A 19481-nucleotide genomic window follows, 5' to 3' on the forward strand; every position below is an offset into this window, starting at 1 on the left:
GGTCACAGTCATTCTAAAATCCACTACAACAGATAGCAATATCAGCTATACTACAAGGCAGTTCCTGCATTTACTATTCTTCCAACAAGATTGATACGAATCAACAATAAGCAGGGAATGAGATAGATACACTTATTAAAAATCTTTCAATAACTTAGTTTGATACATGAACCACAGATCTTGTTTCCTCTTTTATCCTTCTTGGATAATTTTTTTTAATTTAGTGTTATAATCAGTAACAAAGAAACCTTTTTCTCTTATCTGTTGGCTGCGGTAATTTAGTTTCATTAAATTCCCTCAGATTTGTCAGCTTATACACTCAGCATTCTTTATTTCATTTATCTTTTTTAATTTAGGGAGGGGGTAGTTTAGGCTCTCAATGATGGATGCAATCAATTATAAGTCCGTCATTAAAACTGCTTTCAGAGATGGTCTGTCAGAGAATCAGTCACATATTTCCTTCCAGATTTTTGCAAACAAAATACCGTACAACAGTCTTCTCCAAAATGTCATTTAGAGCGAAATATCTTAATTCATGAGTCACATAATGTATAAAACTTATCTTCCAATTGAGAAGGTGATTCAGCAGGCTGGTCTCTGACTTCAATCTAACCTCAAAAAAGAAGTTTGTAAATGTGTTAGGGATGTCAAGAGATGGGGCCCAGCATGAAACGGGGAGCAGGAGGGACAGAAATGGAATGAAGGAAAAGGTGAAGCCTGTGAGGGCTACAGGATACGCTCCAGGCAACACACTGGGAACCCCAAGACTTGAAGGAAGGCCTTTACCGTGCCAGATCCCGTGTCCTCCTCTGTCAACTGGTAAGCCTACACCAGACTACCTCCAAGCTTACTTTCAGGTAGAAAATACCACACAAGCATTTGACTAATAAAGTAAATCAGAGTAGAGAACTTAGGGGGAATGTGGTTGCAAAGAGAGAGCTACCAATACTACTTGCAGTATTTGGCTACAGGGTAGCTAAGCATATCATCCTGTTGTTTCTGTGATATATAACTTTGCTCTTTAAATCTGAAACCTTCCAGGCTATTAATCTAAAGTAAAGCACAAACAGAAAATGCCTTCCATTTATCAAGTGTCCCAAAGGGAAGAGTTCCCAGATATTTAACTATTATTTCCCCCCTGTCACAGCAAATGGCCACAGACTTTTCAAAGCTACACTGGATCAGTTTACCATCTTTACAACGCTTTGCGTGATTTCCTCCCCACCACCGTTTGTGGAAGGAAACATGCCAAGCATTTCACATTGTTTACATTAACTAGTAGAACTACCATCAAGGAAGATGTCAGGCTGAGAGAGGGGACACCTTCTCAGGCATCAGTGGTCACTGTGACGCATTACCACAGCATTAGGAATTATTTAGAAAACAGAAAGGGTTACTAAAATGAAGATAAGGGAGTAAGTTGGGCCTATAGGGGGTTTTAGCTCCTATTTTCATTTTCAGAGAAAATATTTATGTAAGGAAATAGCCTGTGCCATGTTTGCCCCACATTTGAAATTCATCCTCTTGATGTAAATTGGGCTGAATGACATTTTGCCTTTAGTCAAAAATACTTACATAGGAGAACTCTGAGAGGACAAAACCATTAGTTATTTTTTTTTAATTAGAGAAAAGGAGGCAGCGATAATAGCCACTAATATCTAGAGGCTGCACATTTTATAGAAAGTATGTTTAATCCTCAGAACAGCCCACTGGAGTGGGTCCTGTGGTTATCCTGCCTCTCTCCTTTTTTTTTTTTTAATAAATTTATTTATTTATTATTTATTTTTGGCTGTGTTGGGTCTTCCTTGCCGCACGCCAGCTTTCTCTAGTTGTGGCGAGCGGCGGCTACTCTTCGTTGCAGTATGCAGCTTCTCATTGCTGTGGCTTCCCTTGCTGCGGAGCATGGGCTCTAGGCACTCGGGCTTCAGTAGTTGTGGCTCGAGGGCTCTAGAGCTCAGGCGCGGTGGTTGTGGCGCACAGGCTTGGTTGCTCTGCGGCATGTGGGATCTCCCCAGACCAGGGCTCAAACCCGTGTCCCCTGCATTGGCAGGTGGATTCTTAACCACTGCACCACCAGGGAAGTCCCCTCCCTCTCCCTTTTTTATAGGAGAGGCATGAGATTTGACCTCCCACTTCACTCCTCCATACTGTCAAGAAATGCAAAGTCTGAGACTTTATCCTACTTAGAAGCTAACAAGTTAGCCTGCCGCAGTTTCACGGATGCTGGGGCAAGTCACAAAACTCCCAGGTGGGTCAGAAGCTCAGGACTTTATTAGTCATAGCACAGCAAGTAACACAAGCATCACCATATTTGTAGCAGGCCCCCTGCTCCCAAGTCCCATGGGCATTGGAAGGATGAGCCCAAATGGATGCCTACACATGCTGAGTTGTTGGAGAGGAACTCTGAGCTTAAACACGCCTGCTTAAAGGCAGTAAACATGCCTGCCCTTTGCTCTGGAAAGGTTATCTCTATCTTCCAAACATGTCAAACAAACATCCTTGACAGTCTAAAACAAAGGGCACCCGTACTTTGCTCACAATAACTTCAGAAACCCAACCTTCCCAAGGAGAATCGTCTCCCAACAAAAATGAAACCTAATTCATTGGGTTCCTCCAGGGATTGCACGGTGTCAAGTGATAGTAGACCATAAACGAAGATTCATTTCCAACCTGTTTTCTTTTCGGCAAAGTGAGACCTGAAATACAATGCCTCCCACAATAAATATCTGCAAAATGAATGAATGATAGACCATAAAGGCAGACTAACTCTAGGGAGAAAGTTCCCACACATGCTACCAAAACGCAGCAAAATTCAGTGTAGGATTACCCTACTTTACGCAAGTCACTTGGCCTGAACTGACAGCAGGGTAGAAGAGAACGTTTGTCTTCTAGCTCACCCCACCAGCCAGGTCAGAAACTTCTCCTCGGCATTCTAAGCCTCTGTGCAAGGGAAACCTCACTGGCCCACAAGGCCATTCACTGCAATTTTGAACTGCTCTACTTGTGAAGAGGTCTTTTATTAACATAAAGCAGAATCAGCCTCTTTGTAATTTCTACCGATTGATCCTAGTTCCATCTTTTTCAGCAACATAAGTCTATTCCCTCTTTCATAAGGTCTCTCTTTAAATGGTAAAGGACTCTCAATAGTTTTTTCTGACCTTCAGCACCTCCAATTTCTTCATCTGTTTCTTCCACAACATGGCAGCCCACCAGCCTTGTTACCTCCTTCTAAAGTTCCCTTGAAAAATGGGTAAGACTCACAGAGGACTTACTACACTAATCTAAGTGGTTTATATATAATAATTTATTCCAGACAACACCTGTGGAGTAGGTGCCATCGTCCCCCCTCTTCTTACAGATGAAGACTGAGTTGTGCGTTTGAAGCACAGAACTTTTAAGTAGCAGAGTCAGGCCTCAAACCTGGAGAGTCTGGTTCTTAAAAGGTTCCCTATCCTGCCTCAAGATGTGGTACTCAGAACTGACACAACATACTTCTAATACGATGTGACCATCCAAACAGAAAGAGGTTTTATATCCCATAATATAGGCACTCTATTTCTAATCATGTAACCTAAAACTACACAGCATTTTTTTTGTAAATGTTGAGTCCAAAAATGATCCAAGATCCCTTTGACTCTAAGTACAGACAATCTAGCTCTCACTCACCCTCTACTTGGGAGATTTTAAAACTAAATGCACAAATTTACATGCATTCCTGTGTCCCACGCTTTGGGAAAAGAAGGTCAAAAATGAGGCACAGGATATAAATTACTGAGTGTCTATTATACACCAAACAATGCAGTGGCTATTTTGTACACATAGTTTGAGGTGACTCTCAAAATGGTCTGGTGAGATAGTATCACCACCTTTTTACAGATCAAGAAACAAAGGAACAGAGAGGTAAAGTTGCACACATGCACACAGTTAACATCAAAAATGAAATTAAAGCTAAGTATGCTTGATGCCAAAACCCATGCCCTTTCCACTATACATGCTGTGAAACCTACTTTCCTGCCTTCAGCTCCTGAGCTGCAGGACTGCAGCCTAATCAAGCTACAGCCCACATGTCAAGAGAGGAGTGAACGACTAGAGACGTCAACAGAGCACTTGGCAGCTTTTTCAGCAGTAACAGTCTTGAAACTGGACAAGACGTTTTCAAAAGCATGAGCTAAAAGAAGACATGGAGCAGAGGAGAAACTATCTGAATTTGCCATCCCAAGATGCCTTCAAGTTACTGAATCATTCTTTAGAGCTTTTTCCATTCCTATCTCAAAATCATTATGCTTTACAAACCACTGCCAAGTTCATGGATGAACATAAAAGCATAGATTCCAGTTAAGCTGGACACAGACGTCTCTGGATCACTAAAAATTTTTCACTACGACAGCGCTGGCATTTGCATGATGAATTACATCACTAACCATGACTAATTAATCCCAGGAAGGAATTTGTTTACCCATGCTAAGCTATTGTTAACAACACCTCACAGGGACAGGTATGTTAAATGGTTCTAGCAAATTTATAACCACCAGCTCCAAGAAAGCCCTATAAACAAGCATAAAAACCCAGGGGAAATACCTGCAGCTCTAAAATGAAATTTGTCAGTTTCCTTTTTGATACCAGCTTCTGTATTTCAGTGTAGCTGGTCAAGTGTTTTGAAAGGAAAATAACTAGTCACTGTTAACTGGCTCTTTCTATGGAACAATTTTGCTTTCACTTTGGACTTAATAGAGTAATGGAGTCCAGACAGGAGAAAGTACACAAAAGTCGATATTACTCTTTAAAAAAGACAAAAGCAAGATCAAATAAAAGAAAAAGCACACCTTTGAAAACAGGGTTAGTCACCCAAAGGTAACCTATCACTCAAGAGACATAGTAACCTCCAGTCAAAGGCAGAATAAGATGAAAAAAACAAATCTAGAATACTACCATTAGGAATACAGCAGAAGTGTCTTACTTCTCTGACCAAATAATGTCAAACATGAGGCGTCTCTGCACCTTTCAAGCTCTTTGACCTCGGGCAAGTCACTTAACATGTCTGGGCCTGTTTCTTTCCTTGTCAAACAGACAAGGTAAGAGAACCTGCCTCACCAGGTTATCGTGAGGATTGGAGAAGTGTGTGAATGTGCTTTGTAAAATATAAAGTCCCCTCAATGCGTGGGCTGACACGTTATTAGGAACAAAATAAATCACTTGTGAATCACAACATTGTCAGCCCAAATCCCCTAAAGCCTCCCCCAGTGGTAAATTCCTGAGGATACTTATGAACTGAGATCAGACGTTTTCTCTGTATTCCTATGGTGCCTGGTACATTAAGAACTTAGATAAAGCTAAATAATGAGCAGCAGGAAGATGCAGGATCTGAGGTCAGAGGGAGTTACCTGCCAGAAACAACTGCAGCTAGACTATCTCACACAAAAATATGTCAGTTCAAAAATCTATAGGAGGGGGCTTCCCTGGTGGCGCGGTGGTTGGGGGTCCGCCTGCCGATGCGGGGGGCGCGGGTTCGTGCCCCGGTCCGGGAGGATCCCGCGTGCCGCGGAGCGGCTGGGCCCGTGGGCCGTGGCCGCTGGGCCTGCGCGTCCGGAGCCTGTGCTCCGCGATGGGGGAGGCCGCAGCGGTGAGAGGCCCGCGTACCGCAAAAAAAAAAAAAAATCTATAGGAGAAGACAAGCAATAGTTACATTGACCCTATTTAGTCCATTTAGTCATTGAACAAATAGTTATGACACACCTACAACTTAGCAGGCATAGCTGTAAGTGGCTAGAGACACAGCTGTGAATATAAACCAATCCCTCCCTCATGAAGCTCACACCCTGGTCTAGTGGGGGAAGCAGGCATACAACATGTGGAGGCCGGGAGAGTGAGGGAGCAGCTATGGAAAAATGAAGGCAGGGTAGGGAGAAGGGAGACTCTTTTACACAAGAAGGCCAGGAATGGTTTCTCAGATCAAGATGCCATTTGAACAGAGCTTTCTAGAAAGCCGGGGGGTGGGGGCGGCTGGCACTACCTGGGTAAACCGATCCCAGAGACAAAAGAAGACACACAGGCCCTGAAGTAGGACATGTTCGGCCTATTCAAGGAACAAGGAATGGTCAAGAAGTCAATGTGGCTTTAGAGAAGGGAGGAAGAATGACAACGACAGGAGACGAGGTCAGAGAGGAAGCCGGGAGCCAGATCAGGACAGCTTTGCAGGCTTTTACTCTAAAAGCATTCTCTGAAGTCACTTGGGAGTTAGCACCAAAGAAAAGAATGACAGCTTTCAACCAACAGTTAATGATGAATAATGAGTAACAATATTTACTTTCAAGTTTCATTTCAATTCTATCCCAGTTCTTTCCAAAAAAGATCCGAGATGGTTTGTATATACAAGAATGTGGACAATACAAATGAGAAAGAGGAACTAGTTAAAGACAAGCAGGACAACAATGCCATATAAATGTAAAACACAGGTACACAGGTCATATGGACAAACGTAGCATGTATGAAATGAGCCCCCAATTTACCTTTGGGGTTCCTAGTAGCCAAAGCAAAAAGAGAACCCTAGCCAATTATATATAATTCCCATTCTCAAAAAGACAGATTCCAGTTGCTCTAAGCCAAGCAAACTTTAAACTAGTACTAAATTCTAAAAAAAAAAAAAAAAAAATGTTTCACTTAAAACAAGAAGACATGGACTTCCCTGGTGGCACACAAAGGTTCAAGCCCTGGTCCAGGAAGATCCCACATGCCACAGAGCAACTAAGCCCGTGCACCACAACTACTGAGCCTACGCTCTAGAGCCTGAGAGCCACAACTACTGAAGCCCTTGCACCACAACTACTGAAGCCTGTGTGCCTATAGCCCGCACTCCGCAACTAGGGAAGCCACCGCAGTGAGAAGCCCACACACCACAACGAAGAGTAGCCCCCACGTGCAGCAACTGGAGGCCTGCACGCAGCAACGGGGATCCAACACAGCCCAAAATAAATAAAAATTTTTTAAAAATAAAATAAAAATAAAACAAGAAGACATTACACAATATAGTGACCAATGTCCTCAACAGCCTTCTAAAAGCAAAGTAATAAATTTTACATGACCATTTCTTATAAGTCCCTTCAAGGACGTAACATGAAAACACAACTCGGACCTAAGAGATTTTCAGACTCTGAATATAGTCCAAAGTATTAAGCTTACCAATGATTTTAATCAAAGAATAGAATTTAGGGAATTTAAAGGACTAAATGGATCAAATCATGTTTCATTAACTTCCTCTTCTGAGCAAGCCTTTTGATAGTTCAAGCTGACCAGACAGCAGTTCTCTGAAGAGAGTCCACAGTACAAGTATTCAGTATTGGAGCGCTAATAGAAGACTGTTAAACACTGTAAGACAGGAAAGCATGTAGTAAGGCTGACAACCAACTGTGAAAAATTAGCCAGACCAGGGCTCTTGCCTGAGCCTCAAGATTGCCAGACTGTCACTCTGGAAGCATTTTAGGGTATTTTAACAAATAAGAGTGCCCAGAGTACCATGTTATGGACTGAACTGTGACACACACACCACCTGCCACCACCACATTCATATGCTGAAGCCCTAATCCTCAACGTGGCTGTATTTCGAGGCAGGGCCTAGAAGAGAGGTAATAAAGATTAAGTGAGGTCATACAGGCAGGGCATTAGTGTGATGGAACTGGTGTCCTTCTAAAAAGAGTGAAAGACACAAGAGAGCCCTCTCCCTCCCCCACACACTCAGAGGAAGGGCATCTGAGGACACACGAGAAGGTGGCCATCTACCAGCCAAGAAGAGAGGCCTCACCAGACACCAACCCTGATGGTACAATACCGTGATCTCAGACTTCTAGCCTCCAAAACCGTGAGAAAATTTGTTGTTTAAGTCACCCAGTCTGTGGTATTTTGTTATGGCAGCCTAAGCAGACTAATACACCACCCGATAAAACACAGGAGGCATTAATCTGGTTGGGTAAAATCTCAAGGCAGATGTTATCAGTAATCCCCCCCACACACTTAACCACAGCAACACAGATTCTTCCCCAAGAAGTTAGCTGCCTGATAGAGCCTCAGATAACTAATTAACCTGCTATAAGAAATATTTAACAAAACACACCTGAATTTTGGTGACACCTGCAGAATAATCAGCATTAAGTCAGGCTTCCTGAAAACAGTTAATACGCTTGTCTTCTAAGGGCATTCCTTGTTGGCATCCAGTGACCTCTCCTCCAGGAATAATAAAGATTAAACAATTAATGGAAATCACTTCAAGCAACTCAGAAAAATTACAAGTAAGGCTCCATAAATCCAGAAATCACTTACCAGGAAGCTACAGCTCTATAGATCAAAATCTACAGTAAGAATCAAATCTCCTCAGTGACCCCCATTCTGGGAAGTACTCAAAGTGGGCCCCTTAGCAGATAAACTAGATGTCACTGAGCCCCTGCACTTTTTACTCATCAAGCACCTGAATCCCTCAATCAGTACCACCTTCTCTCTTTTTAGGACAATTCTTATGAATTTTTTAAATTGCATAATGGAAAACGCAGAAGACAAGGAGTCATCTTTACAACATATTCTAACATATTATCATAAGGCCCAAACTGAATATTTTTAAACTCTCAACATATATTCAAGGGTTAACCAGTTTCTGAACCTCACTCCAAGTAGGATGAAAATGAACAATTAACTTACTGATCTTTCTAGAACATAGTATTCCTTTTTGTTATTGATCCCAACACAAGAGAGTCTAGAGCTGACATGATTCTTGAAAATGTGAATTCTATTTTTTCCAAACTGCTTTTAACTAGAAGATATTACGTTACACTATTAGATCCACTTAGCTGTTATTTCAGTGTGAGTCAGATTTTCTTTTCTTCGAAAATATGTAACAGCCATCCTAAGAAATGCCTGACAGTAACAATATACCTATTATGTCAGGAGGGACACTAAATACAGTGTGAAAGTACAAACTGAAAATGAGGAAAAGAGTTTACTAAGACTATGAACCCTAACCAAACAAGCTGAGAAGTGGTCTTCAAAGCCTATTAAATGAAGCAGACCCCTTTGTATAAGAAGAATAGTCTACGAAGGCTTCCAGTGAACTATAAAAACTCATAATTCTGAGTTTTGTAAAAAAAAAAAAAATTACACATTAAATATACGAGATGTGTATCACTATATAATCACATAAGATATGGCTTCACTCAAAGCATAACAAAATCTACATTACACTTTTAAATCAGATTTTATTATATTCAATTAGACATTGCAATTGCTTGTTTCTTAATTGTGTCTTATTAGATCCCACAAAATACAAGATAATCCCATCCCAATTGATAGCAAATCCCTTCCCAATTGATGGTGATTCACAATAAGTCCCTCTGAAAAAGTTTTCTGATGCATAAAAACAACATCCCCTAATTCACTACAAAGAGATTCACTTAATATCAAGTGACAGTAAACAATTTCTGTTTTAAAGACAACTGAAAATTTCCCTGGCATCTTGCTTCAGACAGCCCTTAGGGCCAATTACTACACCTGACACATGCAGTTTTTCTATATTTCAATTAACTCCGTTATATAAAACACTTGTGGGGACCAAAAGTATAAATCTTGTAGCCAACAGAGAAGGCCATTACCAAAATCAAGTAAAATCACCTCTACCAAAAGCATATAACAGTCTAGGGTTGACAAAGTCAACTTAAAATCTCCCCCACCCTTACTGAACCAAAGTCTACCTCTCTTTCACTCCCATTTTAAGGCCCATGTCCTTAAAGCATCGTTTTCAGTCATCTCACTTTTCACCTCCAGTGGAATGTTTGTTACTACAACACATTACAGCTTTTGATCATTTTAAACGTGTATGCCATTTCCTAACGAGGAGTTTCTAGTGAGTTCCTCAGAAACAGTGTCTTATAAGATATTAATAGACATTATGTGGTAATAGGCTATTCTGGAAATTCTGGGTTACACAAATTGAAGGTTTCCGAACAACAGTCATTTTCAGGAGACTTTAATATGTTAATGTACAAGGTACCTCTGGGTGGGAGGTTGGCTGGGTAGGGGCGGGGTGGGTAGAACAGGAATATATTATGCAGCATTTCTGCAACTTATTAACCTACAGAACCTTGTCATTCCCACAGCCTTCCACCTCCCCAGCATATACATATATAATAAACATACATACACGTGTGCATTTTTATGGAAATTTTCAAACACAAAAATTAAGACATTGAATAAACCCAGCTTCATCAATTATCAACACATTCCCATCTTGTTTCCTCTATACTCTCACTGATTCCAACCTTCTTATTATTTTGCAGCAAATCCCAGAAGTGATATCATTTTTACTGGTACGTATTTCAATATTTCTGTGAAGAATAGTCCTTTTTTTTTTTTTTTTTGGCAGTACGCGGGCCTCTCACTGTTGTGGCCTCTCCCTTCGCAGAGCTCAGGCTCCGGACGCACAGGCTCAGCGGCCATGGCTCACGGGCCCGGCCGCTCCGCGGCACGAACCCGCGTCCCCTGCATCGGCAGGCGGACTCTCAACCACTGCGCCACCAGGGAAGCCCAAGAAGAGTACTTTTTAAAAAGAAGAATAGCCATACCATTATCTCAGCTAAAAACAAGCTAACAGTGGTACTAGGTTTCTTGTATTTTCCCAAATTATGTCCTAAGGGCTACTCAAACTAACTTGTATTCGACTCACCTGAGACTCTTGTTAAAAAGCAGATTCAGGTTCGGTGGTTCAGGTGGCGCCCAAGAGTCTGCATTTCTAACAAGCTCTCAAGTGACATTTTGAGTATAAAATAATGTCTCCCATAATATTCAGCACAATACTAAGGCAAGTTTCCAACAGAAAAACACCTGAATTACGTGCCACGGTAGTTTTTGCAAAGTCTTTATAAAAACTTTTAAAAGAATAAATGAAAGACAGAAAAGGTTCTAAGGATCTTGAAATACTTATTTTTCTTACTATGTCAAATGATACACGAGAATTTTCCCTTATAACTTCTTGTTAAATGGTGAGTCTCTTTTTCAAGGTGAAAACCACAAAGGACTGGCTACCATGAAGACCAAGGTCATAACTCATTTCATAGCTTGAAAGCAGTTAACCAAAACGTAAGGAGCAGCAGAGTATAAGACAATAGGGAAGGGCTTCCCTGGTGGTGCAGTGGTTAAGAATCCTCCTGCCAATGCAGGAGACACGGGTTCGAGCCCTGGTCCGGGAAGATCCCACATGCCGCGGAGTAACTAAGCCCATGTGCCACAACTACTGAGCCTGTGCCTTAGAGCCTTGGAGCCACAGCTACCGAAGCCCGCGGCCTAGAGCCCGTGCTCCGCAACAACTGAAGCCACAGCAATGAGAAGCCCGTGCACAGCAACGAAGACCCAACACAGCCATAAATAAATAAATTAAATTTAATTAAAAAAAAAAAAAAATACAATAGGGAAGCAGAGCTCACCACTGCAAACTGAAAAAGGCCAGCACAGGTTGCAAGCGTCCTAATGCAAACAAAAACAAAACAACAGCCAACGGAAAGAGTCTAAGTACTATGTCACCCAAAGAAAACCCATTTACCAGCCACACTAGACCTCAATAAACAATACCATCACAGGCATTAAATAAACAAAAAGAACTATATTTTTTAAATTAAGTACATAAACAGATGCAAACTAGTTCCTAGGCATTTCTAAGAGTTCTGGAGGAAAAGTTCCTGAAAAAGTACTATACGAAATGAACTGTTTCATTAAATGCTCTAAAATACTGCAAAATCAGAAAGACCATCAGCGCTGAGATACCTGGTTCACCTTCGCGCCACAACTTTACTTAGCACATCTGATTACCTTATTCTTCCTCTCTGAGCATTAGGCAACCCAAAATTTGACCCATGACGATTAATCTTCTGAGATATTTTTTAAAATATGAAGCACTAATAGACTGCTACTGCTGGAAAGGATGAAATAACAGGAAATAGATTTACCCTGCCGTCTGAAACAACAAACAGGACAGCTTTCAAAACCTTGGACGTGAAAGCTGTTCGAATTTGCAGAGCAGAGTCCCGGAGAGAAGAGAGCTACCCAAAGCACCCTGGAGATCTGTGGAGGCGCTCCCTCAAGTCTTCCCCTGAGCATGCGTGGTAGAAAACTACTCAAGGCCGCCAAAAGAACCACCTGAAAGCACTGCGAGAACAATTATCTGAAATCACACACAGCCAGAGTGAAAAATCTCATCACTCACAGAGCACTGGGTGCAGTACTCAGGAGGATTTTGCCATAGTTACTGAGACAAAATGGCCCTAAACTAAGGTTGCTCTGCTCCCAATTAGCAAAATTTAAAACAGGACCTTAATGGGCCACACTGTTTCCAAGTAACTTAACCACATCCCAGAACAATGCTCAAGAATATTTATAGGAAAACAAAGATATCCAATATCAGTACCCAACAAGTAAAATTCACAAAATCTAGCATCCAAAAAGTGGCAAGGCACACGGGGGGTGGGGTGGGGGTGGGGGTGGGGGGAATTAATCAACCAAAACTAACCCCAAATTGAGGACAGATGATAAAATTAGCAAAGAAGAACATTTAAACAGTTATAACACCTGTATTCCATATGTTCAAGAAGCTATGGGAAAGACTAAAGATTTTTTTTTTTTAAATACCCAAATCAAACTTCTTAGAGAGCAAAACCACAATCTAATATAAAAATTACATTACATGGAATTAACAGCAGATTAGGAATTGCAGAAAAGATTAGTGAACTTTAACACACAGCAATAGAAACTATACCAAAAAAAAAAAAACAACCCACCAAGAAAAAAACAATCAAAGAGGGTGGGGGGACATCGGCATTCAGTGAGCTGTGGGACAACTTAAAGCGTCTTAAACTACTTAAAGGTAAATCTGACAAACAATACGGACTTACACATTGAAATCTACAAAAACATTGCTGAGAGGAGTTAAGTGGGGAGAGAGAGCCTGTTCATGGATGGGAAAACTCATATTGTTAAGACGTCAATTCTCCCATATTAATCAGGACATTCAATGCAATCCCAACCAAAATCCCAGCAGGTTTTACTCTAGAAATTTGATTAGCTAATTCTAAAATTGATATGGAAATGCAAAGGACCTAGAATGGCCAAAAACACTTTGAAAAAGTAGAACAGAGTTGGAAAGCTTACACTATCGGTCTCCAAGACTTATAAAAGCAGTCATCAAGACTGTGTAGAATTGTCAATAAAATAAACAGATGAATGGAACACACTAGAGAGTCAAGAAATATTGATAACTCCACACTGGCCACCTAATTTTTGACAAAGGTGCCAAAGAAATTCAGTGAAAAAAGAAGTCTTTTAAACAAATGGTGCTGGAACCACAGGATATCCTTACAAAAAAACTGAACTGGAAAAAAATTGACAGGGATGCTGGAAGTGTTCTCTATCTTGACACGAGTAATGGTTACAAGGCAAAAATTCATTAAGCCATATACTTAATATGTGTGCACTTTACTATATGTATGTATACCTTAAAAACGGAGACATTAAGTTATCGTGTTAAGTTTAGCACACAGAGTAAGATCCCATATTTATCTTTTAAAATATTTCTATCTATCCATCCAACATCTCATACAGAGAGGTAGAGACACACAGAGAGAGATATAAAATTAGGTTCACCTAATCTCAATGATGGTAACTTATGGAGGATAAAGTTTGGAAAAATATTTTTTACTTTCATCTTCACATTTTTCTGCATTTCCATTGTTTGAATACTTTATAATGAGTATATACTATTTTTATAATAATGCAATAATTTTTAAAAGCTGAAAGCAAAGTTATTAACAATGGTTAATTCTGGGTGAATATGAGTAACTTATATTTCCTTCTCTGTAATTTTCTACACTTTAAAAATATTCATACAAAGATATATTATTTTGTTATGCTACAAAAAGTGTTAACTTTGTTATAATTACAACAGTTAAGCCCTGTAGGTACCTGGACAGGATCCACACAAAAACCTTAAAAACAAAAACAGTATTTTGGGAAACAGGATTTTTGGACAATGTTTCTCTTTGATGACTTTTTTTTTAACAAGTCTATGTGATGCGATTTTTATAAAGGAAAATGGGAAAAGTTACAATAACAAGTGTGCATAGAAAGAGAACAAAAAGCATAGAATGGTTGGTGAGGATCTCACATATATCCAACAATGGAGAAAAGATAATCTTTTCAACAAGCGGTGTGAGAACAACTGGACAGTCACCAAAAAAAAAAAATCAATCTAGACAGAGATCTTACAGCCTTCACAAAAATTAATTCAAAATGAGTATGAGACCTAAATATCAAACACCTAGAACTTAGCATAGGAGAAAACTGAGATGACCTTGGGTACAGCAACGGCTTTTTAGCTACACCAAAGACATCATCCGTGAAAGAAACAAGTGATAAGCTGGGATTTTACTAAGATTAAAAACGTCTGCTCTGGACAAGACAAATTCTCTGCCTAGTGAATAAGAAGAAAAGCCACAGACCAGGAAAAAATATTTTCAAATCACATATATCCACATACACACAACAGCACTGTCTAAATGACAGTGGGGCAAACACTTCCCTCTTAATCATGCAGTAGAGAGTTAACAGAGACAATCATCAAAAATACTCGGTTTCTGGCAAGAGCACAGGAAAACAGGTACTCTAATACACCACTTGTGGGGATGTCAATTACCGTCTTTCTGGAGGACATTTTGGCTCTGTCAAAACACAAAATGCACATATACTCTAAATCAGCTATTCTCTTGCCACTGACATGGACTTACACCATGGATATACTGCCCAATGTACAAGAATGCTCACTGCAATGTATTTTAAACAGAAGAAAAAATAAAACCAAAAGTATGTGTTAAAAAGTGGGGGGGGGGGGGCTTCCCTGGTGGCGCAGTGGTTGAGAGTCCGCCTGCCGATGCAGGGGACACGGGTTCGTGCCCCGGTCCGGGAAGATCCCACATGCCGCGGAGCGGCTGCGCCCGTGAGCCATGGCCGCTGAGCCTGCGCGTCCGGAGCCTGTGCTCCGCAACGGGAGAGGCCACGACAGTGAGAGGCTCACGTACCGCAAAAAAAAAAAAAAAAAAAAAAAAGTGGGGGGGTATGGGCCACCAATTAAATAGACTATGGTGTATCCATGTGACAGAATACTACCTAGCCACTAAAAACAATGAATATGATCAACGTGTGCTGCTAGAAACATCTCCAAGATAAAGAAAAACAAATGAACAAAGGTTCAAAAGTGCATGTAGTATGATCCCATTTGTTTAAAGCACATAGAATATATAAATTTTATGAATATTCCTTAAGTGCATATAAACTCATAAATATTAGATATTAATACATTAAAGAATATATATTATTTTGTTTAAAGATTATACATTCACACATACTTAAATACAGTCTTCTATTTCCCTCAGGACACTTAAAAGGGGTATGTTTCAGGAGGGAGACGAACAGGGGGAAAAGTCTACTTTTTATTTTGTACCTCTTGAAATATCTGAATTTTCTAAATATGTAACTAATTTTTTTAAATTATGCATATAATTTTAGAAAATCACATATATAATTTTCTAATGGCAACAAGGGTTATCTAGGCAAAGAGACCATGGTCCCTTCGGTTTGCTTGTTTATAGTCTTTTTATTTTTAATAAATGTTTTACATTTGATGTCTGTTCATATTTTACATGTTTCATATACACACATAAGCATACATATATTTAAATCTAGCTTCTTTAGCTGAGTCTCAAATTATCAAAGAATTACCATCTTAAGTCAGCTATACAAAGTTTCTCAGTTACAAAGAGAACGTTCTGACAACAGGCATCAAACATTCTAGTCAACATAGTAAGGATATTTCTGATGGAAAATTATATCCTGGTTGCTATCTGGCAAACTTACTCAAATCAACTTTCTAACCAGAGAAGCTGGGGCTCCTGGAAAGGAGGAAATGAACATTTGGGTGCCTTCTCTGTGCCAAACTGTGAGGCACTTTTACATACTCTTATATAATTTTTCCAAAACCCAGAGCACATTGTATGATTATCCCATTTTACAAATGACAAACTAAGACACAGGGGTTTTTAAGTAATGAGTCCAAGGTCACTTTACACGGATAATACAGTAAGTCTCTACTACCTATACCGAACCTCCCACTGAAGAGTCTGACATTTATCTATAAGAAATGGCTTGGAAAAAAAACCTGATCATATCACCCCAAATTAAAACTATACACCTCAAAGCCTTTAAGAAATTTCAATGCTAAAAATTACACGAGGCTAGAAACTTAGACATGGGTTCCCAAGGTATTAATTCTGTGCGTTTAGCCAGAAAAATGGGAATTCTTTGGCCCCTTACATCCATATATGCTTCCAGATGCCCTAGGGCTTCCAGAAAGTTTATATGTGTTTAGTTTCCAGATATACCAACAGTAATTTGCAAACAGTACTGCATCACTAGTGTCAAGACTCCCCAGGGTACAAAGAGAGCTGGAAACCCTAAAAACCATTATGAGACAGGCTCAGATGAAGAGAGGAGTTCGTGCTGTAAAAACAACACTAATCCCCTAATGACTCTTGAGGACTCTGCCCGAACAGTGACCGCACTCCTTTCCTGCCACAGTCTGTGGCATGGACCTCAAAGCTGTTTGTTCAAAGTTCTGATCAAGACGTGGACTCCTTCAACAAAGTCTACTTTGAATTAAATACAGGGCTGACCAAAATACTCTGAGGAGGAAGGGGAATTAACAGGTGTCTACCATAAAGGATTTTCCAAGTTTTTGAAATTCCAACTTCTGCGAAGACGTAAAAGTTGATGACAATGTGGGCCTCTAACTGCCTTCAAACCTCCTTGACATCTGTGAACAGAGTCTGTCCACAAAAGCTCCGCTCCGAGGTTTCAATGAGGTCTCCTCAAGTCACAGCCGAAGTTTGTCTTCCAAATTAAACCAGCTATTAAAGGCCAACTTATAAAGAGAAGAGAGTCAACATGTAATTGGGAAGTAAATCACCTAACAGTAAGTGGTAGACACATTTCCCAATTAAAAATCCGACAGACCTCACAAAAAATAAAAGAGCATCTCCAAAATGCCATCTTGCTTGTTTCCTGTTTAGAAGGGCTGCCTGCCCCAACGTCACACCAAACAAAAGGTTGGGGCAGGGGGGAAATGAACAGAAAAGTAGGAAAATGCTGTGTGGGTACGTGTGTGTGTCCCAATAGTACATCAGCAGGTAATCAAGACTCTGTCCACCCAATTAGTTCCATTTTAAAGAGCCAGGGGCAAGACTTAAAACCAAAAGCTGTGGTTAGCAGCAGCCTCCAAAAGACTCAGTCCCAAACACCGTGTGTCTCCTCATCAAAGCACTGCATCACGACAGAACCACCTCTTCTGCAAAACCCCGTAGTCCACCCTTTGAAACATCTGACCCTCCTGAAATATTTTTATTCAGCATGTTATAAATGGTTAAAATTTTCATTTATGAGTCTCAAGGCACTTAAATAACCCATCCACCAAATGTAACACTTCCACTACAATTACACTATACTTCTTTAAATCATTTTGACTTTTCAATGCTTTAAAGTGGACTATCACACAAACAAATTAGTCATCATTTAACTATTTGGTACCATGGCTGCAAATAGTGATGAGATTTGGTTATTCCCCATAAAAGACTCCTATCCTGTCCTCAGGTCAAACCCTTATCCACCTATTGTCTTCTTTCCATTTAAAAGATGCTTGTAACAATAAATGCTGTTTATTGCTAATAGGAAGAGTATGAAAATATAGTGTTATGCTAATACATAATGTAATATAGAAATGACAATTGTTACATATCAGAACGGAATTAAAGGAGAATTTTTAACATTCACTATTCAAAAGGGAAAAACAACTGCTCGTTGATAGAAAAAGATAAAGCTAAACTAATAAACTTTTCAAAGGACAATGGACTCTATCACTAACAAGGAATTTATTTTGTGACAAAATGACAGGTCCAAGGAAACAGTGAAGAGAGCTGGCACGTACCAGATACATCTTCAGGGATGCTCAGATTTTATAAACATGAGCCTAAAATGGTTTTCCTTTTGAAGCTTGTTGCCAAAGCAACCAGGAAAGCTACAGTCTTTGAGAATTTGAAGTAGAGGTTAAGGATAAGAGGAGGTAATCAAAGTTTTATGTGAGAATTTAGAGTCATGAATACAATGTTACAAGAAGGGTAACACAAAGAATACAAATTGAACAGATAGACAACGCAGCAACTTCAGAGTCAGAACAATTTACTAACAAGAGATACGCATCCTCCGTTCTTTTTATTTTCATTTTATTGAAATGGGGGTTTTGAAAGGGTTCTCCACCCTTATAATTTATTTCACTTAAAAAAAAAAGAGCCTCTAAAAGGTCGACCACTCCTACTCCCACCATATATAGTCTGGGAAAATGATACGCATAGAGGATAACGTGAAATTTGTTTTGTTTTTTAAAGACTAGATCGGGATAGGAAGGCAGAACAAAAATCAAACACGGATGTGTGCTTTCAAACCCACAGCTTCTACCAGCTCACTACAGGCTCTTGTATTTGAGGCTGTGGCCATTCACAGGTGGATGGATGTGTCCAACGTGTGAGAACACAGTCTGCAACTCATGACAGGAGTCTCCGGACTTCAGGGCCTGACACCCAGAAGCCCAGGGAATAAGATGCCTTCCACACTGAGCGCTGCTTAAGGCAATCAATCAATAAATGTATGAATAAGTGAACACACCTGGCTTTCTCTACCAAGTCCCAAACAGTGTGCTTTTAGGGCCCCGGGACCCTAATGCAAAGCTCTGGCCCTAAATTAGGAAAACACTGCGAGGCCGGGCTCCTCCCTCTAGCCCAACCCCAGAGAAAAAGGCAGAACTGCGGGGGCCCTTGGGAGGGGCTGAGGGGAGGCAAGGAGAGAAGGGAGGGGTCAGCAGGGTAGAACCCAGCTAACCCTTCTCCCTTCCAAAGCGGAGGTCGAGCCGCTGCCCCCGTCCCCTGACCCTGCCTCCCTCACCTGATCACAGAGATGAGCAGCCCCGAGGGGTCTTTGCTTTTGCTGACTGTGCTTCTGTATTTCCCACCAGCTCCTTCTGCCGCCATCTTGGTACAAGGTGGAGAGCGGCTGAGCCAGAAGGAACAGAGGGTAAACTCTGTAATTGACCTCTGGAGAGTGCACCAATGGGAGAAGAGAAGTCCAGAATCACGGAACTGGATAATCCTATCGCTGAAGGGAGGAGGCGGGACTGAAGCCGCAAGTTTCGAGAGCTGACGCGCGCTCTAAGCATTCTGGGTACTGTAGTTTTCTTCCGCGTTTCCTGGGAGCGCAGAAAAACTGATCTAGTTGCGACTTGGTGAAATCTCCTAATGTCTTCACTTATATTTATTCTAATCGTGGGTTTTTCCCCAGTTTCCTTGTTTTTAGAATTTTATTAC

At 40.5% G+C, this 19481-nt stretch overlaps 1 protein-coding gene across 1 annotated transcript in view; it reads right to left on the reverse strand.

Annotated features, from left to right (window-relative positions):
• EXOC4 (exocyst complex component 4) overlaps window positions 1-19200 on the reverse strand; it is an 826096-nt gene extending 806896 nt beyond the window's left edge. The window contains exon 1 of the mRNA XM_059074406.2: window positions 19063-19200. Within this exon, the coding sequence (XP_058930389.1) occupies window positions 19063-19148 (86 nt within the window). The 5' untranslated portion in view covers window positions 19149-19200. The remainder of the gene's footprint in view (window positions 1-19062) is intronic.
• Window positions 19201-19481: the final 281 nt, after the last annotated feature.

This window comes from Kogia breviceps, chromosome 9 (assembly GCF_026419965.1).
Source record: "Kogia breviceps isolate mKogBre1 chromosome 9, mKogBre1 haplotype 1, whole genome shotgun sequence".
In the NCBI taxonomy this organism is placed as follows: Eukaryota; Metazoa; Chordata; class Mammalia; order Artiodactyla; family Physeteridae; genus Kogia; species Kogia breviceps.